The sequence below is a fragment of the Anomalospiza imberbis genome, chromosome 19 (genome assembly GCF_031753505.1).
Source record: "Anomalospiza imberbis isolate Cuckoo-Finch-1a 21T00152 chromosome 19, ASM3175350v1, whole genome shotgun sequence".
Taxonomy (NCBI): domain Eukaryota; kingdom Metazoa; phylum Chordata; class Aves; order Passeriformes; family Viduidae; genus Anomalospiza; species Anomalospiza imberbis.
In genome coordinates, this window is record NC_089699.1 from 11,549,617 (window position 1) to 11,571,810 (window position 22,194).

General features: G+C 43.9%; 1 protein-coding gene and 1 long non-coding RNA gene across 17 annotated transcripts in view; one reads left to right on the forward strand and one right to left on the reverse strand.

Annotated features, from left to right (window-relative positions):
• Positions 1-7,160: 7,160 nt before the first annotated feature.
• The window catches only part of PECAM1 (platelet and endothelial cell adhesion molecule 1), a 31,432-nt gene continuing 16,398 nt past the window's right edge, over positions 7,161-22,194 (reverse strand). For 4 of the 16 annotated variants that reach the window (XM_068209733.1, XM_068209734.1, XM_068209735.1 and 1 more), the window contains 2 exons: positions 20,127-20,183; positions 16,448-16,614 (listed from right to left, as the gene is read on the reverse strand). In XM_068209733.1, coding sequence (XP_068065834.1) covers positions 16,463-16,614; positions 20,127-20,183 — 209 coding nt within the window. In that variant the 3' untranslated portion in view covers positions 16,448-16,462. Of the gene's footprint in view, positions 8,728-13,399; positions 13,423-16,447; positions 16,615-20,126; positions 20,184-22,194 lie in introns of those variants that run through there. The other 12 variants (XM_068209745.1, XM_068209740.1, XM_068209744.1 and 9 more) reach the window with 7 other exon arrangements.
• LOC137485282 (uncharacterized) lies at positions 8,672-12,723 on the forward strand. The gene is made up of 2 exons (XR_011005252.1): positions 8,672-8,759; positions 10,600-12,723. It is a non-coding gene; the product is annotated as an uncharacterized lncRNA (long non-coding RNA).

Below are 22,194 nucleotides of genomic sequence, written 5' to 3' on the forward strand. Positions count from 1 at the left end.
TTCATTTCCTCACGGAAAGGCAGGAACTCCATCCCTTTGACTGCAAATGCATAGATCTTGAAAAGCCAAGGATGCATGAAGGGGACATGTGCTGGGGACATGATGATGCTGACACTCCTCTGGCCTCAGCATCATCTTTCACTGACAGAAGTATAAAGCAGGTGTAAAGCAGCTTTGTGATTTGTGCTTTGTGAAAAGCACCAAGTGATTTTGGACCAATGAAATGACTCCAGAAGATACAGCAAAGGGGAGCACACAGCCCTCTCCATGTTTGTATGCAACAAAGAAAACACAGATGTGACCTTTGTCAGCAGTCAGTGCACTCATTAGTGTGTCAGAGATAATAACTCTTACACATTAAAATCTGACCTACATATGCTACAAAAGAGAAAAAGGCAACAATTTACTTAAGCCTCTATTATACTGTTAATGATTATAAGCTGAAAACTAGACCATAATGCAGGAAACTTGTAATTAAAAAGCATCAATTATCATTTTCTCCTTGCAGGGGACATTAGTCAGGTTTGCTTTCCACAGTCCTCTTGGGAATACAGATAGACATGTAGGGCTGTGTGATTCATTCTGGAACAGTCAGAAAGGAAGCAACTCAGTGGGAAAAGATTAGCTTCAAGGAAAATAAAAAAGGAAAAGGAAATGATAGCTAAAGACACCCCTTTCGGTGTTCCTTGTTTGACAAAGCACAGGGATGTTTCTAACGGACCAGCCCTTGCCTCCCTCCAGCCATGACTAAACTGGATTTCTGCAGTGTACACGATGTTCTGAGGCTCCAGGGCTGAGCCAGCTGATACCTTCAGTCATGCTGAACATACCATCCTTCTGCAGAGATCAACTGGTCCCTGGGAGGAACGCAAATCTCTCTTCAGAGGGCTGAAAACTCCCCCTCTGCTGTCTGAAGGTCCCTGACTCTTGGCCAGGGTGAACAGATCATCTGGAGGCTGTTTCAGACTCAGCATTCACAGGTAGAACCAGTTTTTCAACAGTGCCAATGTGTGCTGTAAGCCCATTTAGAGTGGTTCTTGCAGCCCTGAGGAAGTGCCAGAAAATGTAATCCATCACTTTGTGTGCAAGAGCTGCATTCACCCTTGGCTTTCTGTGCTTCCAGCTCTGCCATGGATCACTCTGCAGAATCACAGCTCACCTCCAGCCACCCCTGAGCTTCTGCCTCCTAAGAGCTGCTGCAGCTCTCAGCATTCCGAATAAGAACGCGCTTTCAAAACTCCTGCTCCTTTAATCAGCATGCAACAAAAATATTAAAAAAAACTCAAGCAGTAATAAAATCAAACCTAAGCTTTGCATTATGGGAGACTGTGAGATTTTCATCATGCTTTAAATAATTTAAAATTATTCAAAAGCAATCTATATTTCCTATTGACAATCTCATGTTAATTTAATAACCTGTGTGGCTGTAATTTTCATGAATTGACTTACACTCTGACCGCATCTTAATAGACTTGACAATTTTTTCTCCTATTACACTCTCACAGCCAAGGAGGGATGCCAAGTTCACCCTTCCAGTAATACCGTGATTCAGCCCACTTCAGACAAAGCTCTCATCTTTGTCCTACCTTTGTCAACTTCTCTGTCCCCTCTGCTCCTGGGACAGACCAGCAGCCCTCCTTATCATTGCCTTGGAAGCACTTCTCCCCACACAAGACAGAGAGTTTCCTAACTGGTGGGAGCTTGAGCCACTCCAGAAGGTCGCACTGTGAGACAGGCTGGGAGGCTGGTGAGAGCCCCAGGGAGCTCAGGAGTTTGGCTCAGGTTAATTCCATGAGGACTGCACTCACTCGGGGCTCTGAGCAACACAAGATTTCAGGAAAGACTCTTCTGCCCTTGGAGTGCTGTCTCACTGATTTGCAAAGTGAAATTGTGTCAGTCACAAGTCAGTGGAGACTTGGCTCTGCGTGCAGTTAAACAATGAATAAACAACAAGGCAGTGCACAGGATTTAAAGCCAAGCTCTTCCTATGAAGAGCTGACGGTGCTTTGTGGAAACAGGTGATTTCAGCAGTCACAGCTCGTCCGCAAGCACCCAACAGGGCTTGGATTATGCCAGCTGAATAACAGTGTAATAGGATGTTTTGAAGCACACATCCCCAGGCTGGTGCATCACACAGGCCCCTTGGTGCCTGGGGACTCCACATCCCCATCCAGGACTGACACACTGGGAGCAGCAGAAACCTGGGTCAGTGGTGCCATTACCTGCAGCTGGGCTTTTTGTTAACATATATATTTTCTGCTTCTCCTAGTGGTCACCTGACAATGATAAACACAGAAATGTTTGGGACAAGCCACCTCCACAACGCTGATTCTGTCACAGCCCGTTCCCCAGAGCAGCACCGACACCACGAAGTGTGGAGCTGTTAAGGTAACAGGACTGATGGGTTGTTTCTTCCAAACCTTCCACAGCCTGGAGGATTTCTCGTCACCAGCCCTGCTCATTCCCCTCTGTCTTTCCTTTCATCTTCTTCTAATTTTCTTTCTTCACTGTACGAAGCCTTCATGCCAAAATCTCCTTTTATCTCCTGAGTAAAACATTAAAACAAAAAGACAACTACAGAAAAATCAGGGCAGTAGCCAGAGGACAATGAACTGTCACACTGGTCACTTCTGGTTTTCATTCAGTGAAAAAATTGTTATATTTTTTATCATTGGCCCAAAGGAGACCCTGATTTCTTCTCTCACTCCTACATCTTCAGGATTACACAGAAATATATTGTTAATCTATCAATTTCAGAGGCAGAATCCATCTTTATTATGACTAACAGTTTAGTTGTGGAATTTCTCCTCAAACAATACCTGTTGGATCCGAATTCCTCTTAACCATGAGACTGTGGTCCAAGCAGTGTGAGGTCCATTTCTAACAATCACCATGAGAGCTTCACACGCAGTCCAGATGCAGGCTGATGGGGGCAGAGCCTGAGAGCCTTTGCAGTGACTGCCTTGCCCTTTGCTGCTTTGTGCCCAATCTTTCATTTCAGCTTCATGCTGCTCTTCTGTTTGCCAGCAGACTTTGCAGTGACTCCTTCCCCAAGGAAACTGTGATTTCTTTTGCTATTACATTTAAAATTTAACTACAGTGATTATTTCCTGTAATGGCGAGAATTTTTTCAGCCTTCCCTCTCAGCGTGTTTGTGGCTGGTGAGAAAATAAATTACCTGTATAAATAAATGCTCACATTTAGCTGAAACCTCCCATGCAAGCGACATTCTCATGACTGCTCGACTCTCTACTGGGAGCACTTGTGATTTACAGTGGAACATTTCATAGCATGAAGGCAATAAGCCCCACTTTTTGTGATTCCTTAGATATGTCAAATTGCTTATTACCTCCCAAATAACTGCAGAAGTGATGTTTATTATGCTTTCACTTATTCAGAAAGGCCTTGAAATTCTAAACAACAAAATGTGCTAGCATTTTAAATACGTACTGATACTTTATTGCCTTCAGTTGGGGTTTTTTTCCCATTTGATACATCTGTTTTTCTCAAACTTTGTTGCATTTCCCTGTGCCTGCCCTCTCCTCGCAGGAGATGGGCTGTACTGTTGGACAGCGTCACCTCCCCTGCCCCCAAAAGCTGGGCTCAATACAGCTCAGTGATGAACTGCAGCACAAAGAACTCGAACCGAGCCAAGCTCACAAAGCAGCAGGTGGAACAACAGCGTGGAAAAATAAATAAGTGCTGAGGTTTATCAGGAACTGCTCAAAGCAGCGCCCCAGCATTGACAAACAATTCACTACCCTGCGAGAGGGCAAAAAAAACCCTGCCCCGGCTCCGTTTATTGTTCGATGCGAAAAGGAGCCGGGACGGGCCCAGCCCGGCGCTGTCCCCTGCAGCGCCCCCGCCGCCCACCAGGGGGCAGCCCGGCACCGCCGCGGGCCGCGCACGGAGCGCGCCTTCACCGGGGAGCTCCCGTTAAACCCGCCTTCACCGGGGAGCTCGTGTTAAACCCGCCTTCACCGGGGAGCTCCCGTTAAACCCGCCTTACACCGGGGAGCTCCCGTTAAACCCGCCTTCGCCGGGGAGCTCGTGTTAAACCCGCATTACACCGGGGAGCTCCCGTTAAACCCGCCTTACACCGGGGAGCTCGTGTTAAACCCGCCTTACACCGGGGAGCTCCCGTTAAACCCGCCTTCGCCGGGGAGCTCGTGTTAAACCCGCATTACACCGGGGAGCTCCCGTTAAACCCGCCTTCACCGGGGAGCTCCCGTTAAACCCGCCTTACACCGGGGAGCTCCCGTTAAACCCGCATTACACCGGGGAGCTCCCGTTAAACCCGCCTTACACCGGGGAGCTCGTGTTAAACCCGCCTTACACCGGGGAGCTCCCGTTAAACCCGCCTTACACCGGGGAGCTCGCGTTACACGGGGAACTCGCGTTATACAGGGAAATTCCCGTTACACGGGGAACTCCCGTTACACCGGGGAACTCGCGTTACACGGGGAACTCCCGTTACACCGGGAACTCGCGTTACACGGGGAACTCGCGTTACACCGGGAACTCGCGTTACACCGGGAACTCGCGTTACACCGGGGAACTCCCGTTACACCGGGAACTCGCGTTACACCGGGGAACTCCCGTTACACCGGGAACTCGCGTTACACCGGGGAACTCCCGTTACACCGGGAACTCGCGGTGCCGCTTGGCTGCGAAGGGGAGAGGAAAGTAACCGTGCAGAGGAGGAGAGGCCGCGGTGCCGGCGCTGCCCTAAGGCCTCTGCTCCGCAGTAAATCAAACCCAGGTATGTGCCACCCTAATGGAAGTGCCCGACCGGGAACGGCACTAGGGACCCGGGTATGTGCCATCCTAATGGAAGTGCCCCAACCGGGAATGACACTAGGGACCCGGGTATGTGCCATCCTAGTGGAAGTGCCTGACCAGGAATGGCACTAGGGACCCGGGTATGTGCCATCCTAGTGGAAGTGCCCCGACCGGGAACGGCACTAGGGACCCGGGTATGTGCCACCCTAATGGAAGTGCCCGACCAGGAATGGCACAAGGGACCCGGGTATGTGCCACCCTAATGGAAATACCTGACCAGGAATGGCACAAGGAACGCGGGTATGTGCCACCCTAATGGAAATACCCGACCAGGAACGGCACTAGGGACCCGGGTATGTGCCACCCTAATGGAAATACCCGACCAGGAACGGCACTAGGGACCCGGGTATGTGCCACCCTAATGGAAGTGCCCGACCAGGAATGGCACTAGGGACCCGGGTATGTGCCACCCTAATGGAAGTGCCCGACCAGGAATGGCACTAGGGACCCGGGTATGTGCCACCCTAATGGAAATACCTGACCAGGAATGGCACAAGGAACGCGGGTATGTGCCACCCTTATGGAAGTGCCCCGACCAGGAATGGCACTAGGGACCCGGGTATGTGCCACCCTAATGGAAATACCTGACCAGGAATGGCACTAGGGACCCGGGTATGTGCCACCCTAATGGAAGTGCCCTGACCAGGAATGGCACTAGGGACCCGGGTATGTGCCACCCTAATGGAAATACCTGACCAGGAATGGCACAAGGGACCCGGGTATGTGCCACCCTAATGGAAATACCTGACCAGGCATGGCACTAGGGACCCGGGTATGTGCCACCCTAATGGAAATACCCGACCAGGAACGGCACTAGGGACCCGGGTATGTGCCATCCTAATGGAAATGCCCGACCAGGAACGGCACTAGGGACCCGGGTATGTGCCACCCTAATGGAAGTGCCCCGACCAGGAATGGCACAAGGGACCCGGGTATGTGCCATCCTAATGGAAGTGCCCCGACCAGGAATGTCACTAGGGACCCGGGTATGTGCCACCCTAATGGAAGTGCCCCGACCAGGAACGGCACTAGGGACCCGGGTATGTGCCATCCTAATGGAAGTGCCCCAACCGGGAATGACACTAGGGACCCGGGTATGTGCCATCCTAGTGGAAGTGCCTGACCAGGAATGGCACAAGGGACCCGGGTATGTGCCACCCTAATGGAAGTGCCCGACCAGGAATGGCACAAGGGACCCGGGTATGTGCCACCCTAATGGAAATACCTGACCAGGAATGGCACTAGGGACCCGGGTATGTGCCACCCTAATGGAAATACCTGACCAGGAATGGCACTAGGGACCCGGGTATGTGCCATCCTAGTGGAAGTGCCCCGACCGGGAACGGCACTAGGGACCCGGGTACGTGCCACCCTAATGGAAGTGCCCCGACCAGGAATGGCACTAGGGACCCGGGTATGTGCCACCCTAATGGAAGGGCCCCGACCGGGAATGGCACAAGGGACCTGGGTGTGTGCCGTCCCTTTACTCTGCTCAAAAAATAAATATTTACCAACACACCTCATTTCCTACCTCATTTTCTGTTTCCTGAGCTCAGCTTGGTCACAACACAGAAATCTCTTTTTTGTTGTTGCTGTTTTCAATAATGTATTGTTTTAGCTCTAACCTGAGCTTTGATTTGTTCACTAACAGATTCAAGACTTATTTCCCAAATATTTCCAATGGAATTGTGATGCTTGTTTGGCACATGCTCATATCAGGACTCCTTGTGTAGTTGTTTACTCATGGGCCCATTTACCTCATCTTCACTGGCGACTCTGCTGAATATTGTCCCATACTCTGAAATATTTTTGTTATCTGCAAGACAAAACAGAAGAGCTCAAAGCAGTGCACAGCACTCTGAGAAATGGACAGTTCACACGTTTCAGTAGGGCAAACAACTTGTACTGGATAACTAAATCCAAAATAATTTAGGATTATTCCAGACAAGAGACAAGCGGAAAGCGAGCAACGAATTCTTCCACTGCTGCTCCATCATGCCCAGATGATATTCTGAAGCTTTCCAAACCCCACTGTTTTCCCAAGCTTTGCCAAAGGCTGGGAAGAATTTGTGGAGGAATTTTACCTTTGTAATTTAGTAAAAGACTTATGTGAATGCAAGCACTCCCCCACTCAGTTCTTAAAGCAATTCAGTGCCCTTACCTGCTGTTAAATGGGTTCCTGACTGCAGATCCAAGAGCCTGGAATCAGTTGCAGAGAGGGCATCTTCCAAATGCCAATCCATATGATGGATCTGTGGCTCACCAAGAATAAAAAACTTCACAGGCATTCATTGCAATATGAATGTGCAAGATGCAGTGCAAATTTCAATCCAGAGTTTCTTTATTAAAATACCTTTTCACATTTCTTATACTAACGCATTTGCATGGACACTCATGGGATGCTGAAAGAACATTTGTCAACAGAAGAGAGCTATGAAGTCAGTCAGTTGTGACAGGCTCATGATACAAACAACATTTGCACAGGGAACAATAAATTAGAGATATTAATCAGTAACTGGAGCTTGAAATTTTAAACATCTGGAATGGAGGATATAAACCCCTTTTGTGTTTCTTGCTGGTTTTGCACCTTTGATGCAGTGCTTAAAGCAGTAATTGTATATCTATATACAAACCCATGACCTCTTTTTTACTATTTTCTAATTAAAATGAGAACCTTCTTACCTGTGGCCCAGATGTTGTAGGAATTTAATTTGCAGTAAGAAAAAGGGAGCAGCTGCAATGTCAAAGGCCATCTGATTAAGGGGCTGAGGACAGTATTTTTTCTCTTTTGTTTTGTGTTCTTCTTTTAAATTATTGCAGCCAAGATAAACATGGGCTGCAGGATTACACCTGTGTCCAAACTAGATCCATGTTAGTTTTACTCCATGTTTTATCATACTACAGACAAAAAGGATAGGTATGGAATTCCATACTGGACAAACTGGGCACAAGTACAACTTCAGATGTCTCATAAAATCAGAGGAGTAAGGATTGTACATAACAGGATTTTCAGGTACAAACTCACTGACCTGGGTGTTTTATATCCACTCAATGAAGACTTATCATAGAATCATCCAAAATAACCGTGATGGACAATCATTTCTTGAAGACCCATCACATCAAATAGACCAACAAGCATCAGAACTTTTAAAGGGGAAAAGCAATTTAGTGAGGAATAAAGACTGTGTCTCTGATAGAAGCACTTGGTAAAGTCTGAATCTCTGAACAGTTATTCAAGTTTTTAGGGAGCCCAGAGCTCACTCTTCCCTCAGGCCCTCCCTGCAGTGTCACATCCCCGTGGGTTATAACTGAGCTGGCTCCAAGCCTGGTAGCAGTCCAGCTGCTGCAGCACAGGGAGCTCAGCACAAGCTGCAAGATCATGTCAAGGTACATCCATGGCTGGCCAGGCTGTGCTGAGCTCTGTTCTGCCACAGTGGTGGCACTGACAACCAACTTAGCAAGTTTAAAGCAAGCTTAGATATTTCTATGTCCTACTGGTATCACAGTAGTTGCTGCATTGTAGAAATGTACTTCCTCAGCTGTAGCTCCCCCTTTGTTTCCTTAGAGCATGATGAACTGGAGGCAAAAAAGGCAAAATTGCATTAGCAGGAGAAATTACAGATGAGAACCTGGGTCAGTGGTTTCTAGAGCCACTTTCCTATGAGAATTTTTATTCGTAATTTTTTCCGTTAAATGCTTAGGAATATCTCTATTGTTCTTCCTAGGGAAATAAACTTTGAAAAGACGAGTCTGGCTAACTCATAAATAACTGCTGCAAAGCCTTTGGAACACTTGCAACATCTTCCATCTTGTGTTGTTTTCTTCTCCCAGCTGATCTTTAAGGTGACTGTACTAGGTAGCATCAGGATGCCCATATATTCTCTGCTGGCAAAAAGAGCAAAAGAGAAAAAACCAAGGTGTGAGTATAGCTGTGCCCCTACCCTCTGCCCTGTAACATATTCCTTAGAACCCTCCACAGTGAGCTAATAAATGCTCACTGTTCTCTGGGGAGATGTTGGTATTATCTTCTCCAGAGAGAAAAAGAAATAAGACAGTGGGAGATTCAGAGTAACAACTGCAACCTAGACCCCAAAACTGTTAATCATCAACATATGTAAGTGGGTGCTTGCTGACAAAAGTTGGATTTTTAAGGGAACTGCTGGCACTAAGCACACCTCGAAGTCAGATCCCTTATTTACAAGGAGATGTTCAGCTGCCACAGTCAGACCCCAGTGCCAGGCCCAGGAGAATGAAAACCTTTCCTTAAGGGCTGGTGTGTCACAGGGAGCAATGCAGCACCCGACTGCTGGACACCGTGTTCCTGCAAGAGCTGTGCCAGGGGTGATCTCCAGGGGCAGAACCCTGGCACTGCCTGGCACAGAGGGCAGACACAGCAGTCCTCTACTCCAGCCAATGGGAATGGGCACAGAGAGAGTCCAAACTTCATTGTTTTTACATTATATGACAGAAACAATTCTGTCCCCTGGGGATTCACAACTGTCAAGTCTTTCCTGGCATCGGTTGCCAAAGCCTCCCTCGAACAAATTTCTGCTCAGGGTACGTGGTGGCCTCTAACCTAACAGTTCAGTCTGTCAGCACCGAGGCGCCTCATTCCTTTTGTGGACTTACCCCAAAGGATTTGCCCCATGAGTCAGAGGAATTCCTGGTTTATAATTCAGTGCTTATTTCAGAGTATCACCTTGTTTTTCATATCCTGACTGCCTGAAATCCCCTCCCCCCAATTTTAACTGGACACATCCTTCATCTTCCTTTCCTGTCTGAAACTATTGTGCCATGTTACTGTGCACAGTTAAACACAGGCCAGGTCCCCCTTTGGAGCTGGCAATGCGAATTCCTTTAACACTGAGAAAATACTTTTGGGATCACTTGAGTAAGATGAGAAAGCAGCTGAATAACACCTAGAAATTCCTGCAAAGAGATGTAAATTGTACAGGTTTCTGTCTCAGAGGGCACATGCTGAGGCTGGACAAATAGGCAGCTAAAAGTACACAATGTCCTTGTGTACTGCCAGTCCTCCTGAACGCCTAGGACAGAACCAAACAAATAAACACATCTAGGAGGTAGCAGGAGAGGAGGAGATGTGAAGTCAGAACGTACTGCTGAGGTAAATTTGACACAATACCAATTAGTGTTTGGCGAAGTGGCTATCTCATTGTCAAGATATTTCCTTCAATATGTTTTCAGAAACTGGGACCATTAAATAACTTAGAAAGATTGCCAGCTCTGATTTCAGGAAGGAAACCTCCTCCCAGTTCCTCTCTAAGTAATTCATTTCTTTTGCAAATACTTCCTATGGACTGCATTTAAGATACAAATTTCTGAAACAGAGGAGATGGAGGGAAGCAACCCCTGACATAAAACTTCAGGTTTCTTTCTAAATGACCTAAAAATCCAAGACATTCAGGTTCAAGGTACTCTGGACTGCAAATCAGTCACAACCTGTACTGCAGCTGAGCCTTTATACAGTTCAAGTAATTCAAACTTTGACTAATTATTTTTCTAACGTGTCACCTTTCTTGACATAATACAAACACTTTCAATGCACTTGTGCCAGTACACAGTGTTTACTAAAACCCTGAACTCAGTTTTGTCATGGTCTCTCAGTGAAGAAGAAGAAAAGTTCCTAAATTTCCCTGCTGGATTATATTTATTCTGACAGAAACTATGTAGGGGCAAATGCACAAAAGCAGGACTAGCAACCATTAAAAGGATTTGCTACATCTTCCTTCTCTACAGTGCAGTTTTCTGTTCTGCCTGTGACATCTGGAAGAGCAATGCAGAACTGAATGTTAACAGACTTTATCTGAGCAGTGGAATGCACATTATTGGAATTTAGGGAGTTAAAAGGACATCAGGATCTGATGAGTCTCCACCACCATTACTGAAATAAAAAGGCTGCATATCCTCCCTGAAAACAGAGCTCTTAGCAAAATACTCCTCTCTGCTGTGGTCCTTTGTCTCACACTTCTGGAACATCTATTACTTCCTAAACAGAGTCAAACTCTACAAGTTTTTTGACAGGCCACTCCAGCTAGGTGATCCATCTGGCATTCCCTGGGGTTCAGATGCCAGCTGACCAGCCCAACTCCTGAAGGCTCCTTCCACTCACAAATAAGGGAGCAGCAGATCAAATGCAACTTCACCTCTGAGCCAAACACTTCATTTGCCTATCAAGAAGCAGAACAGCTGGGAAGGAAGTTTAAGCCACTTGATCACTTTATAAGGAGCATTTTCCTTTCCACGAGTAGGACCAACAACTCCTCATTTGGACCAAACCTCTGAGATACATTGCAGTTAAGCATGTGTGAAAATGAGCTACTGAAAAAAAAACAGTTGCAAGAAAATTACGATAAAAAGCATCTTAGCAGCTCCCTGCCTCTTCTGTATTCATCTGTGTGGCCTGTAAAGTGTTGAGAGACAAGTGGAGGGAATGGAAAATCTATGAAGAAATTCACCTGTCCAGTCCAATTTTAGGTCCCTTACTTGGAGAGGGAGGTGCTGCTTTTGTCATAGGCTTTATTGGGAACAGAAGTGGGAATTTAAGAAGCAGAAGACAAGGCTCTGTTCTTTTGCTATGTTATTTAAAGCACTAATAATGAAAAAAAGGAATAGTTACTATGTTAATACATTAACAGTACACCTAAGGAGGGGACAATGTCTCAGACATTAACTGAATAAGGCAGCTTCTAGGAAAACTCAAGCAAGATGTGCAAGTGTTATAAAACTGACTTTGCTCTGGGTGTTTCTGAAAATGAGATTAGTTTTACAGAATGACTACTTTTATTACCCTTCTACTGCTAACACCAGAGTAATAAAAGAAGCACAAAGAAAACACTGCCCTCAGCTGACACTTTTCTTCCTTGAGTCTGACATTACTTCATGGATTGCCTGGTTTAGCAAGCTTTAATAGCCCAATTAATTACGAAAGTGATTCGCACGGGGTGGTCAGTTTATTTTCACTTTCTTTTTATTATACTTCCGTGGAGAGATATTTTACTCACTTTTGGCCACAGGAAAACAAAAAACCATCTTCATGTCCTTTAGAAATTATGTAGGCTGTGGAAAAAAAAGACAAAACCTCCTCCCTGAGCTTACACTTCATGTCTGTCACGGGCCACCCTTGACCATTTTTTCTTTTGTGTTGGACAGGGACAAAATTTCTTCTGCATGACTCTCCAAGGAATGCCTGGTATAACCCAGGGGAGGGTTCAGCTCAACATATTTTTAGAAAACTGAGAGCAAAGAATAAAAACAGACCTTTTAACTAAGAGAGACAATGACACTATAAAGCCTCCTGGCCTGTGTTAATATGAGTTTGTTTATTGTAACACAATCTGTGACCTTCAGTGCACTGCCAGTGTCTGTAAATAATACAATGGGCTGCCTGTGTATCCCATGGGGATGGGAGTGCTGATGGAGCCTTTCAAAACTCAAATGGATGCCATGAGCTGACGTAGATTGTGCTATTGTGATTCTTATTTATGAGTCTCTCCTTTTTTTCTTTTTAAGTACAAGCTCCAAAGTCACAAAGTGGGTGGCAGAAAAAAACAACCGTCTGCTTAGTCTGAGTTAGATAGCATATCTAACATTCATAAAAGTACTCCTGAAATGTGAGTTCCCTGCCTCCCAGATCTCCTGAGGGCAGACTAACAGCTCATTCAACATATTCCTTCTATTTTAAAAAATTCCATATTTTGTCACTTCTTAGCACTATGGAGCTGTTCACCACCTACAGGCCCTTCACAAAATGCCACATTTTTAGCTGAGATCCTCCATATATATGGATGGTATTAGTCCCACTTCTGCGACCCAGCTATGACGCAGCTTTGTACTCTGCAATAAAAATTGTTTGCCTTCAAATTTCTTACCAGGTCTCAGTTTACTACCAGCCCTTGGAGTCATCCTACCTGCTCTGCCAGTGGATGAAAACAAACCCAGGAGGAAAGAGCCACAGAGAGTGAACAGAAGGGACTTCTGCAAGCTGGGGTGATCACCATCCCTGCTTGGTTCAGCTGCTCACACCTTAGGAAGGAGCTCCCCTCTCTGGGCACTCCAGTCACAGGGGCTGTGTGTGAGCCGGCGCTTCCCTGGCACAGCCACTGGCACTGGGCATGGCAGATGGGACTGGAACACAGCTCTGTCTCCAGTGATGCATTTCCCAGGTCAGCAGTTTTCATCTGCAAATCTCCTGTGCCTGCAGAGCCATCCCTCACCTTGTGCCACCCTGCCATCGTTGGGGGCGCAGACACAAAGCTGTGCAGGTGCTCGACACAAACTCCTGGGAGATCATTATCTGTGCACCAGCACCACCAAACTCCAGCCCCTTCCACAGACTCCTAAAACTGACCATTCCACAAACAGAGGACTGATAGCCTCATTCATGAAAATAGATACAAAGGCATTGCCCCTTATGTGTCCTGCAAAGGCCCTGAGCAACAAAAAAACCACATCAACCTTCGAACACCATCTCACCAGATGCACAGTCATCTCAACCCATGCCACTACATTTAACTGATTGCATAAAGTGTATACTTACAGAATGCCTGCTTTCCATAGAATCTGCAAAATAAAATACAATGTATAAATTATGAAATGGCACCTTGCAGAGTGGCCAGTTTTATGTTCTAGAAAATACAGGTATAGGTACTTCAACCTTTTTGTTCACTTTGCAATGATGTAAAATCCCTAGCTACATCTAAGGTTAAAGCTCTGGGCTTTGAGGAGTATCCAAGTTCTAGTTTAATCCAAGTGCAGGGGTGAGACATTTCAAAGCCCACACTGAACAGGACCTGTTTGGCAGCTTTCCTGATCACGTGCTAGAGCAGAAGTCTCTACTAAGGGCACAGTCTGTTACTGGACAAGAGAGTCTTCCTTTTAGAGGCAAGTTCTCATCAGCATTTTACTTCCTAATCCAATTCCTTGCCAGGAAAATAATGTATTGCAGAATTCCAGTAGAGGATATAATTTTCAGAGCAAAAATAACATCTTGACATCAAAGACACCTGACATTTTATTAATAAAAAGTTGCTTGTTCCCAATGAAAAACCTGAGGGCCAGCAAGCTCTTTCCTTTTAGGGTCAGTGAACTTTAAGACTGGATCATACACTTATTTTAAAAAAAGTGGATTTAGATATTCAGAAATTTCACAGAATCCATTCAAATACCAAAACATAACTATTTCTTTTCCCTCTCAAAGTAACTCCAGTTTTAGGACAGGACTTCAAGTCTTGTTAAAAATGCTCATCTGTATGTTCTGTTGAGATATTTCACATGTGACAAAAGTAAGTGCTGAATCTTGTAGGGTATTTTCTTGGAAAGTGTATCAGATTCACTGGAGAGAGGCTGCGTGAAGGAAATTCATCTAATGTTCAAAAAAGGGGTTGGACTGGGCCTTTGCATAAATCTTCTCGGTATTTTTTATATAAATGGGGGTTAGTTCCTGAATCTGTTTTTTCTAATTATATATATTTTTAAATACCAAATTTTAAAATCAGCTTTCCATAGGCAGAACACTTATGCAAATTTTGAGAAGTTCCCTGAAATCACTAAATGAAGGACATTATGCAGAGCACTACCACCATTATTAGACCCTAATAAAAGCCTTTTAGAAACTCCCTTGTGAGCCAGCAAAAGTAACAAGGAAACTGAACACAGGTGAAGGTTTCTGGCATGGTACATTCAGAGTTTTCTACCCAGAATTTTTAGCCTAAGCAAAGGATTAAACACTGAGGTGACTACAGCACCTTACAGCATGAACTCAAATTCAGTATACAATTGTTCTCAGTGTTTGGCAAGATTGATCCACATATGTTTAGGCATGAGGAAACAAAATAAGAAGTTACATGGAACACACACAAAAGCATTTTTGTGTCCTGAAAGCCAACAGAATTGAACAAAACCACTGCTGACCCAGTGCTACATCAAAGCTCAGTTTAAGTGGACAAAACCATACATAAGGTTTATGAAGTGAGGCATTAACAAGCTGTCATTTAGTCTCTGTCACAATGTATTGTTCTCACAGGAAGGAGGAAATGAGAAATTTTGTGTAAATTCCAGACTTCAAACAACGGGATGTTGGCTACCCAAGGCTTGGAGGTCACAGTGCCAGCGATCCTGCCTCCTTGTTACCTGTCACCCACATCCACAGCTCTGGGGCTTTCTAGCTGAGTGTCACAGCCCAGCCAGGAAATGTCACACTCTGGGTCAGGGAAGTGCTGCTGGAAGTCTGGGTGATTTCTACCAGGTACCACTCAGGGCAGCCTCTAATAAAGGCACAGTGATACAGTGCTTTTGCTGATTCTTTACCATGTCAATCTTTTCACAATCTTTTTATTTCATTTTTGTTTAAAAAAATAATAAAAAAGGAGGTGGTTTTACTTTTTTACTGTAGATCCGAGACATAACACCTTGCTTTCCCTTACTGCCAAAACTGGGGAATTGAGAAATGCTGCATTCTAGACACACAGAAAAATTGGTCAAGCTTCTGTAGAAGCTCCATGTTTTGTGAAAGGAATCAGAGCTGAAGGTCTGATACTGGTGATTTCTAAAACATTCCCGAGTCTAAAAAAGGTAGGTGGTTTTATGGACTTCTGATAGATCTAAACTCTTGGTATTGCTTCTAGTTGATGGGATTTTAATTCAAAGAACATACTTTTACAAAGGAGTACATATAGCAGGAATTTAAGACACTGCCACCCCCACCTGCTCTACCATTTCTTGTTGTTAGGGGTTATGGAGAGGAGAATATGTGCCTAAACAGCAGCTGCAATTGTCAATCCACCCCCAAGGCACCCCAGCCCTGGTGAAAGCCAAGACTATGAACCAAAGGTGCTGAGCTGCAGACACACACAACGTTCTGCCAAGGCCTTTACTGGAGCAGTAGCTTCCATCAGGGAATCTTGGCAGGCAGCTTGGGAACAGCTCTGACACGGGGCATGCACGTAATCCAGCTCTGCACTGGAGGTTCAAGCAAGGTCAGAAGCTCCCTGCATATTTGTGCCTTACTGAAACCATCTGGCTTTGCCTGACTTTTGGCTGAAGCTATGGTAAGCATTTGGCTCTGGAATCAATGTCTCACAGATCCAGGCCTCAGTCTAGAATATGTCTAGAAACCCAAAGATCCAAAGAGATTCTATATTGGAGAGAGGACAAGTTATTTGCATGGGTTTGGACTGCCTGCAACTATCACGTGCCCATAATACCTGAGTTCTGAACAACACAATGAATCCCCAGACCCTGTGAGTTCTTCCTATGCTGGAAGAGGATTCAGTGGGAAATTCTGGCTAAAATGTAGGTGTTAAGCCTGAGGCTCAGAAGCAGGAAAGTATTTGAGCAGATTTCCTGATTGCTAGAGCTGATTTCGAATAGATTTGTTCCAACCCTCTGAATGCAACGGGGATTTCTCATGCCTCTTTCCACTGGGCTATATTTATTTTTCCACAGTACATTGTTGGTTGCTGTAGAACTCTTAGAATTTCCTGTCTCACTGCTGCAATTGCTTCCAAGTGACCAATTCATTTTTCCAGACTTAGCAGCATAAAGGCTGGTTCTGCATTTTGTTTGCTGGATTTCCACTTTCCTAATAAGAAATTGGGAATTGTTATCTTGCAATAAGCCACAGTGAACTCATTCCAGAGCACATAAGATCAGTGCAAAGCCTACCACTGGCTTCTGGGTCTGATACACAGCAAAGACAGAGTTCACTGAAGGAGAAAGAATATACCAATAACATCATCTTCCACAGGAAGTGTCCTGGAAAAACGTGAGGAAATCTGTGAGCTGGAGTTGGCTCAAATTCTCCTCAGCAACACAAACAGGACTGTGCAATCCCAAGAACTGGGATCAACGTTCAGGGAAGGGCTGGAGATGAGATAAAGAACCAGCATGGAGATGCTTGGGCTTCCTATCCCTACTGCCTCTTGGGAAGATGAAAGGTGCGATGGAAATAAATCATGCCCGAAAAGCCTCCACCCAGGCAGCTGAACTCGTGTGTGAGACATCCTGACCCTCCCTCAGGAAGAGCTGCCAGCCTGGACTCCAGCACAGGCCCTGGAGGCAGCAGGGCCACAGCCATTTTATCCTTCCTGGCAGTCTGTGGATTTAGACAATTGCCTGTTTTGCTTACGTTTTCGACTATATCACTTCTTTCTGAACAAAAAGCAGCAGCTTTGGGACTGGGCTGGCTATTCCTGACTCACAATATGGTTTGGCCTTTTCATGGAGAAATCAGAGAAAGCAGGATTTTAAAGAAATTAGTTCATTCTGGTGAGCTTTAAGGACTTTTACACAAAGCTGTTACTGACCTGAATGGCACTAACTGACCATTCCCCAAACTGCCATTTGGATGAATGGTCTGATTTAAAGCTGAGGCTTGAAGTTTTCGGTATTTTATGTAAAATACTAAAGTAACAGCCCATTGCTCTAGAAAAGGCTTTAAAGCAATACCTGGGTGAACATCCTGAACACCAAATATGTTTCTGAATTAAACTAATCTTTCAATAACGATGCAAGGACAACTTCTTATCTCACAGTTGCTTGCAGAACAAAGTGAACAGCATCCTCCTTAAACTCTCATTACAGCAGAGGAAATCCAGCATCCAACCAAACAGACACTGACATTATTTGACTTTCAATCAAAACATACCTGACTAGAATGGAATTTCACAAATTACCTGCTTTTCCCACTGCAAATGAGTTAACTGTAGTTAACCACATGCAGGTTTTTTGGGAGTTGAGATGTGCATTTGACAGTTTGTTTCTGTCTATCTCTAATGGAAAACCACCTCCTGAGTCCTGGCACTCAGAACGAGGAAAACAGCACAGCAGGGAGGATGGGGAGCCTTATCCACAGTGTGGTGGAGGCACTCAAATGGTAGAAGCAGGAGACAACATAGCCAGCACCAGGAAAATAAAAAGAAAAGGAATAATGACAGATGCTCAGCACACTGCCAAAGGCCTGGGGCTTGGGAAAGCTCAGAGCATTATCAGCACTATGGATTCATGGTGCAGATTTTGCATAAGAACAAGCAACAGCTATAGAGCTCAAAATACAGGAGTTGGTTACTGCTATGGCATCTGCTTACTGGGGGTAGCAGTGAGAGTTGTCAGAAAAATGAAGAGCAAAAATGTTTTAGCTCAGTCACAAAGAACTGTGTCAGACACAACAACTACAGACTGTTCTTCAGCTTCCTCTCTAGTGCACACAATTTCTGGAATGCACAGACAACCCCTTCATAAGACAAAACTGCCCTCAATTCTAATGAAACCACAATAGTTACCTACAAACAAATAACAACAATAGGTCTTAGGGGCTAAATCTGTCAAACTGTGTAGCTGACACCAATTCCTAAACTCATGTGATTTCCCCAAGGACACATTTGTCTGAATCATTGCCTTCCTGAAGTAGGTTGTAATCCTGGGCTTTTGCTCCAAAAAGTCAAAGAATGGAATGGTAAATCAACTTCTACACCCTCTAGTCATCTTCAACATCTGTCACAATTGGCATCATTTAATATGCATATATTAATATAGATTAAAGAAGACAGAATATTTCATAGGCATCCTCCTCTGCACTGACACTTTTCCACCTCACAATCACACAGCCTATCAAAAATCCTAGGTAGTGTTACATTAACTGTAACCTAGCACTGCATTGCTGGGTGATGCACTGCTTATCTAATTGAAACACTTTTCCTGTGTATCAGTCAGGAAAAACAGACGTGATTGAAACAATAAACTGGTACTGTGTTTCCAAGAATAACTGAAACTGTAGAATGTTATGCATAAAAGAGCAGGTGGACTGCAAGATTAAGGGATGTTTGCAGACCCTCTGGCTAATTCAGCTCAGTCTTTCAATCATATCCCATTTTACTGCAATTCCCACTTTATGGCATTACAGCCTTTTAAGTGCTCTTTGAATTTCAGCTCTGCTGTACCAGCCTGGAGTTTACATCCTTCTGGTACATAACACATTCTGTTGTGATGTACCAGAAAAAAAACAGGGCTGGTGAGTGGTGTGAAGTCACCCTCACACCTGGGCAGAGCAGGTGAGGAGCTTCTGCAGCTTTTTATAGGTCCAGTTCACACTCATTGGAGAACATCTCAGAACATTTGTGGCCTTGGGGCTCAGCCCTAAAATAAACCGGTTTTTTTCTCTTGGTGGTCCTGCATGAAGTGCCTGGCCATTAAGTGTGAACGATATTCTGATTTTCACTGCAAGGCTGTGAAAAATGAGTACAACACACAGGCACAGCACCAAGGATTCCGAAATTCCTTTGCCACTGCTGTCACTCTCTAAACACTTTGCCTTAAATGCATGACCTAATCTCCCTGTTTATTCAGCTGTAAAATGGAGATAAAAATTGCCATGTAACAAGGGAAAATTAAGTAGCGTTTTCTAAAGTACATGGAGACCCTCACATAAAAGATTCCCCAGAGACATATTGTGTCAGAGGTGGGAAATGCCTTATAGAAAAAATAGAAACTTAAAGCACAACAACCAAAAATTAAAAATGGCACACAACAAAGCCTGAATGGGGAAAAAATATGAACGGTTTGCAGCCCTAATATTTACAAATCTATACTTCCTTACACAGAGAGGGGAGAGGAAATCCTTTCCGATTTAGACTTTGACAAAGTATGATGAAATAACCTTCTTTTAAGCCATGCCTCTGAACTGATTAGAACATTTACAGACAGCAATTGCCAGCAAGCTGCCACTGCCCACACACACATCTGTGTTGGAGGAGCTGCTGAAATGATCATATTGCTGTAAAGGCTTGTAGAGGCTGTTGCTGGGGGCTTTATAGATATTTGCTGGAGTTACACCCAAAGCAACTGGAATATTTTATAGCATGCGACTAACATGGTCAATTAAGAGACAAATGTTTCTCTTGAGCAGTTTGAGATAACAGGACCTAGAATCCTGATCCCTAATGGGGATCTTGATTCAAATCCAGATGTATGGCCCAAATATTCAGCAGATCCAGCACAAATGGGCTGATGAAGTAGATATTACAAATATTCATATCATTGATTTACGAGGAGCCATGAAGATTTCATGCAATTTATCAACTTCTGTGATTTTGTAGCTGCACTTTGGTATGTTCCTATCCTATGTGACTTGCAGCTCTTCTTTATTATGCCACTTATGTTCTAAATATTCAGTCTAAATATTATCTTATAAAATATTCAGTCACAAATTTACCCCTAACCTCTACATACACGCTTCCTTAAAGTGTTTAATTTTTCACTAGCTTACTTACCATTATTAGTTTTTCTGATTTCACTATAAACTGTTTCAGTCCCCTTCTGTTCAGGAGCTGGAAAATGTATTGGCACAGAATCAATATTTTTTTTTTTTAATTTTTTCTTTCTTTTTGTTTTTTTTTTTTTTTTTTGTTTTGTTTTGTTTACCTTATGAAAAGCTCCTTAAAGAAACAGAACACACTTTTTTACTTTCAAAAGAAGCAGCTACATAAGCAGCAATAAACCTGTGGAGTCTGTGTGAAAAAGCAAGTACAACCCCCTCCCCAAACCAGCCTGTAAGGATCTGAGAGAAGGATGTCTCCTATGCAAAAATGATGATGAAAATCTGCTTCCCTTTCCAAATTTGACTTCAACATTCTCCTAATCTTCTTCTGAACTTGAACTAATACTGCTTTAATTTCACAGAGACATCTACCACTAGAGAACAGTTTCTCTGGATCACTGTGAAGAGCTTCTTCAGTTTCTTCTAAGGATTTAGGGATCTTAGCCCTGAGGAGATCTATCACTTGAAGGACAAACTACAAACCCCTTTGGCAACTAGCCTGTCTAAATCTTACAGACAAAAAAATAATTGAAATTGCTGTGCTTTGTGAAAAGTCTCAGAACAATATCTGCAGATTTCACACTGCACAGCTTCCATTTAGTGCTGTCTGGGAAAGGTCTCCTTTTGGACAGAGCCCTGTCTAAAGGCCTGAAAATAGCAAGAATCTTTTTCTCTGTGGTCAGCATAAACTTCTGGCCAGTAGGAGAACAGAACAATCTCCTGGGTTTATTGAATGGTTGTAGTTTAACAAATCCCTTGGCAATCAAAGTGCTCCAGAACTGTGTATTTAAAACCACTTTCTTCACTTGCTGTAAAGGTCTGTGATGGCAGGGTCCAGGAGTTTGCTGTTCATGGATCTCAAAGTGCTTCAGAAACACTCATTCATTTCAGGTAAACCGAATCCTGTGCTTTAGCTACCAAAAACCCCCAACACTTAAAGAATTCAGACATAATGATTTGCAGACTCAGAGTCAGGACTGGTACTGTTCTGTGTTGCCCAGAAGAACCCAAGTGTCTCTGGCACCACATTCTGATTTCCCAAAGCTAATTCCATTAATTTTTTTTTTAATACTGTTCAGCATCCTTTATATGCTGTGAGCTAACACATCAGAATGGAGTTGCAAAACTGCTATTAATTTAAACATTAGCAGCTACACTTCCCCAAGTGTCTAATCACAGCTTTCAAACTTGCAGCTTTTGTTCAAGCAAGTTGTTCAAGCAAACTTGAACTTTCTTTGCAAAATAATTTGAAGCTCTCAAGGCATATTTCAAATGCTTACAAGCTACTGCTTAAATGATCAATTCAGTTTCTAGTGAAGAATTAATCTTCTTGGAATTTTAATAAAAGGTAGCTCATATTGTTTAGGACTCTTTTTTAGGGGTAAATCTACTCCTATTGACTCTGTGCAAAGACTTGGTTTGAGGCATTTCCTTAGTTTGCTTTTTTATTTTTTATCATACCCATTTCATTATATTGTGGTATAATGCCACTGCCCATGTTATTTCCTTTGTCAACCTTCCAAAAGTTGTCCTGAAAAAAATGTGCCAGGAGAAATTACTTGGATGATTTGACATTTTGTTCCCACTAATTTTATAATGTTGCCACCCTGCAGATAACTAACCAGATATAAAAGTAAAATAAGGAGAACATTCTGACTCAGCCATGCTTAACAGTTTCTGCCTTGTCACTTTAGGGATGTTTCCTGATCTGACTTTAGCCTCTGCTTTTGGTTTTTCTGAGATTCCCAATAAAGGGTCTAAACCACCTTGCCATCTTTTCCCCCAACAAAGCTTTAGAAAAGACAAGCGCTATATTTTTGTCAAGCATACAAACTGAGTAAGTACTGAACTTAATAATTCCAGATAAAAACATTCCAGAAATTACCAGATAGCTCAGACATTACTTGAAACCAGGGTAGAACAGTGTTTTCAAATGTAAGTAATTCTTTACTGATAAAGACAAGGTGTTCATCCTAATACAATAATTTCAACTTGGTTTGAAGGGACATTCAATCAATCCC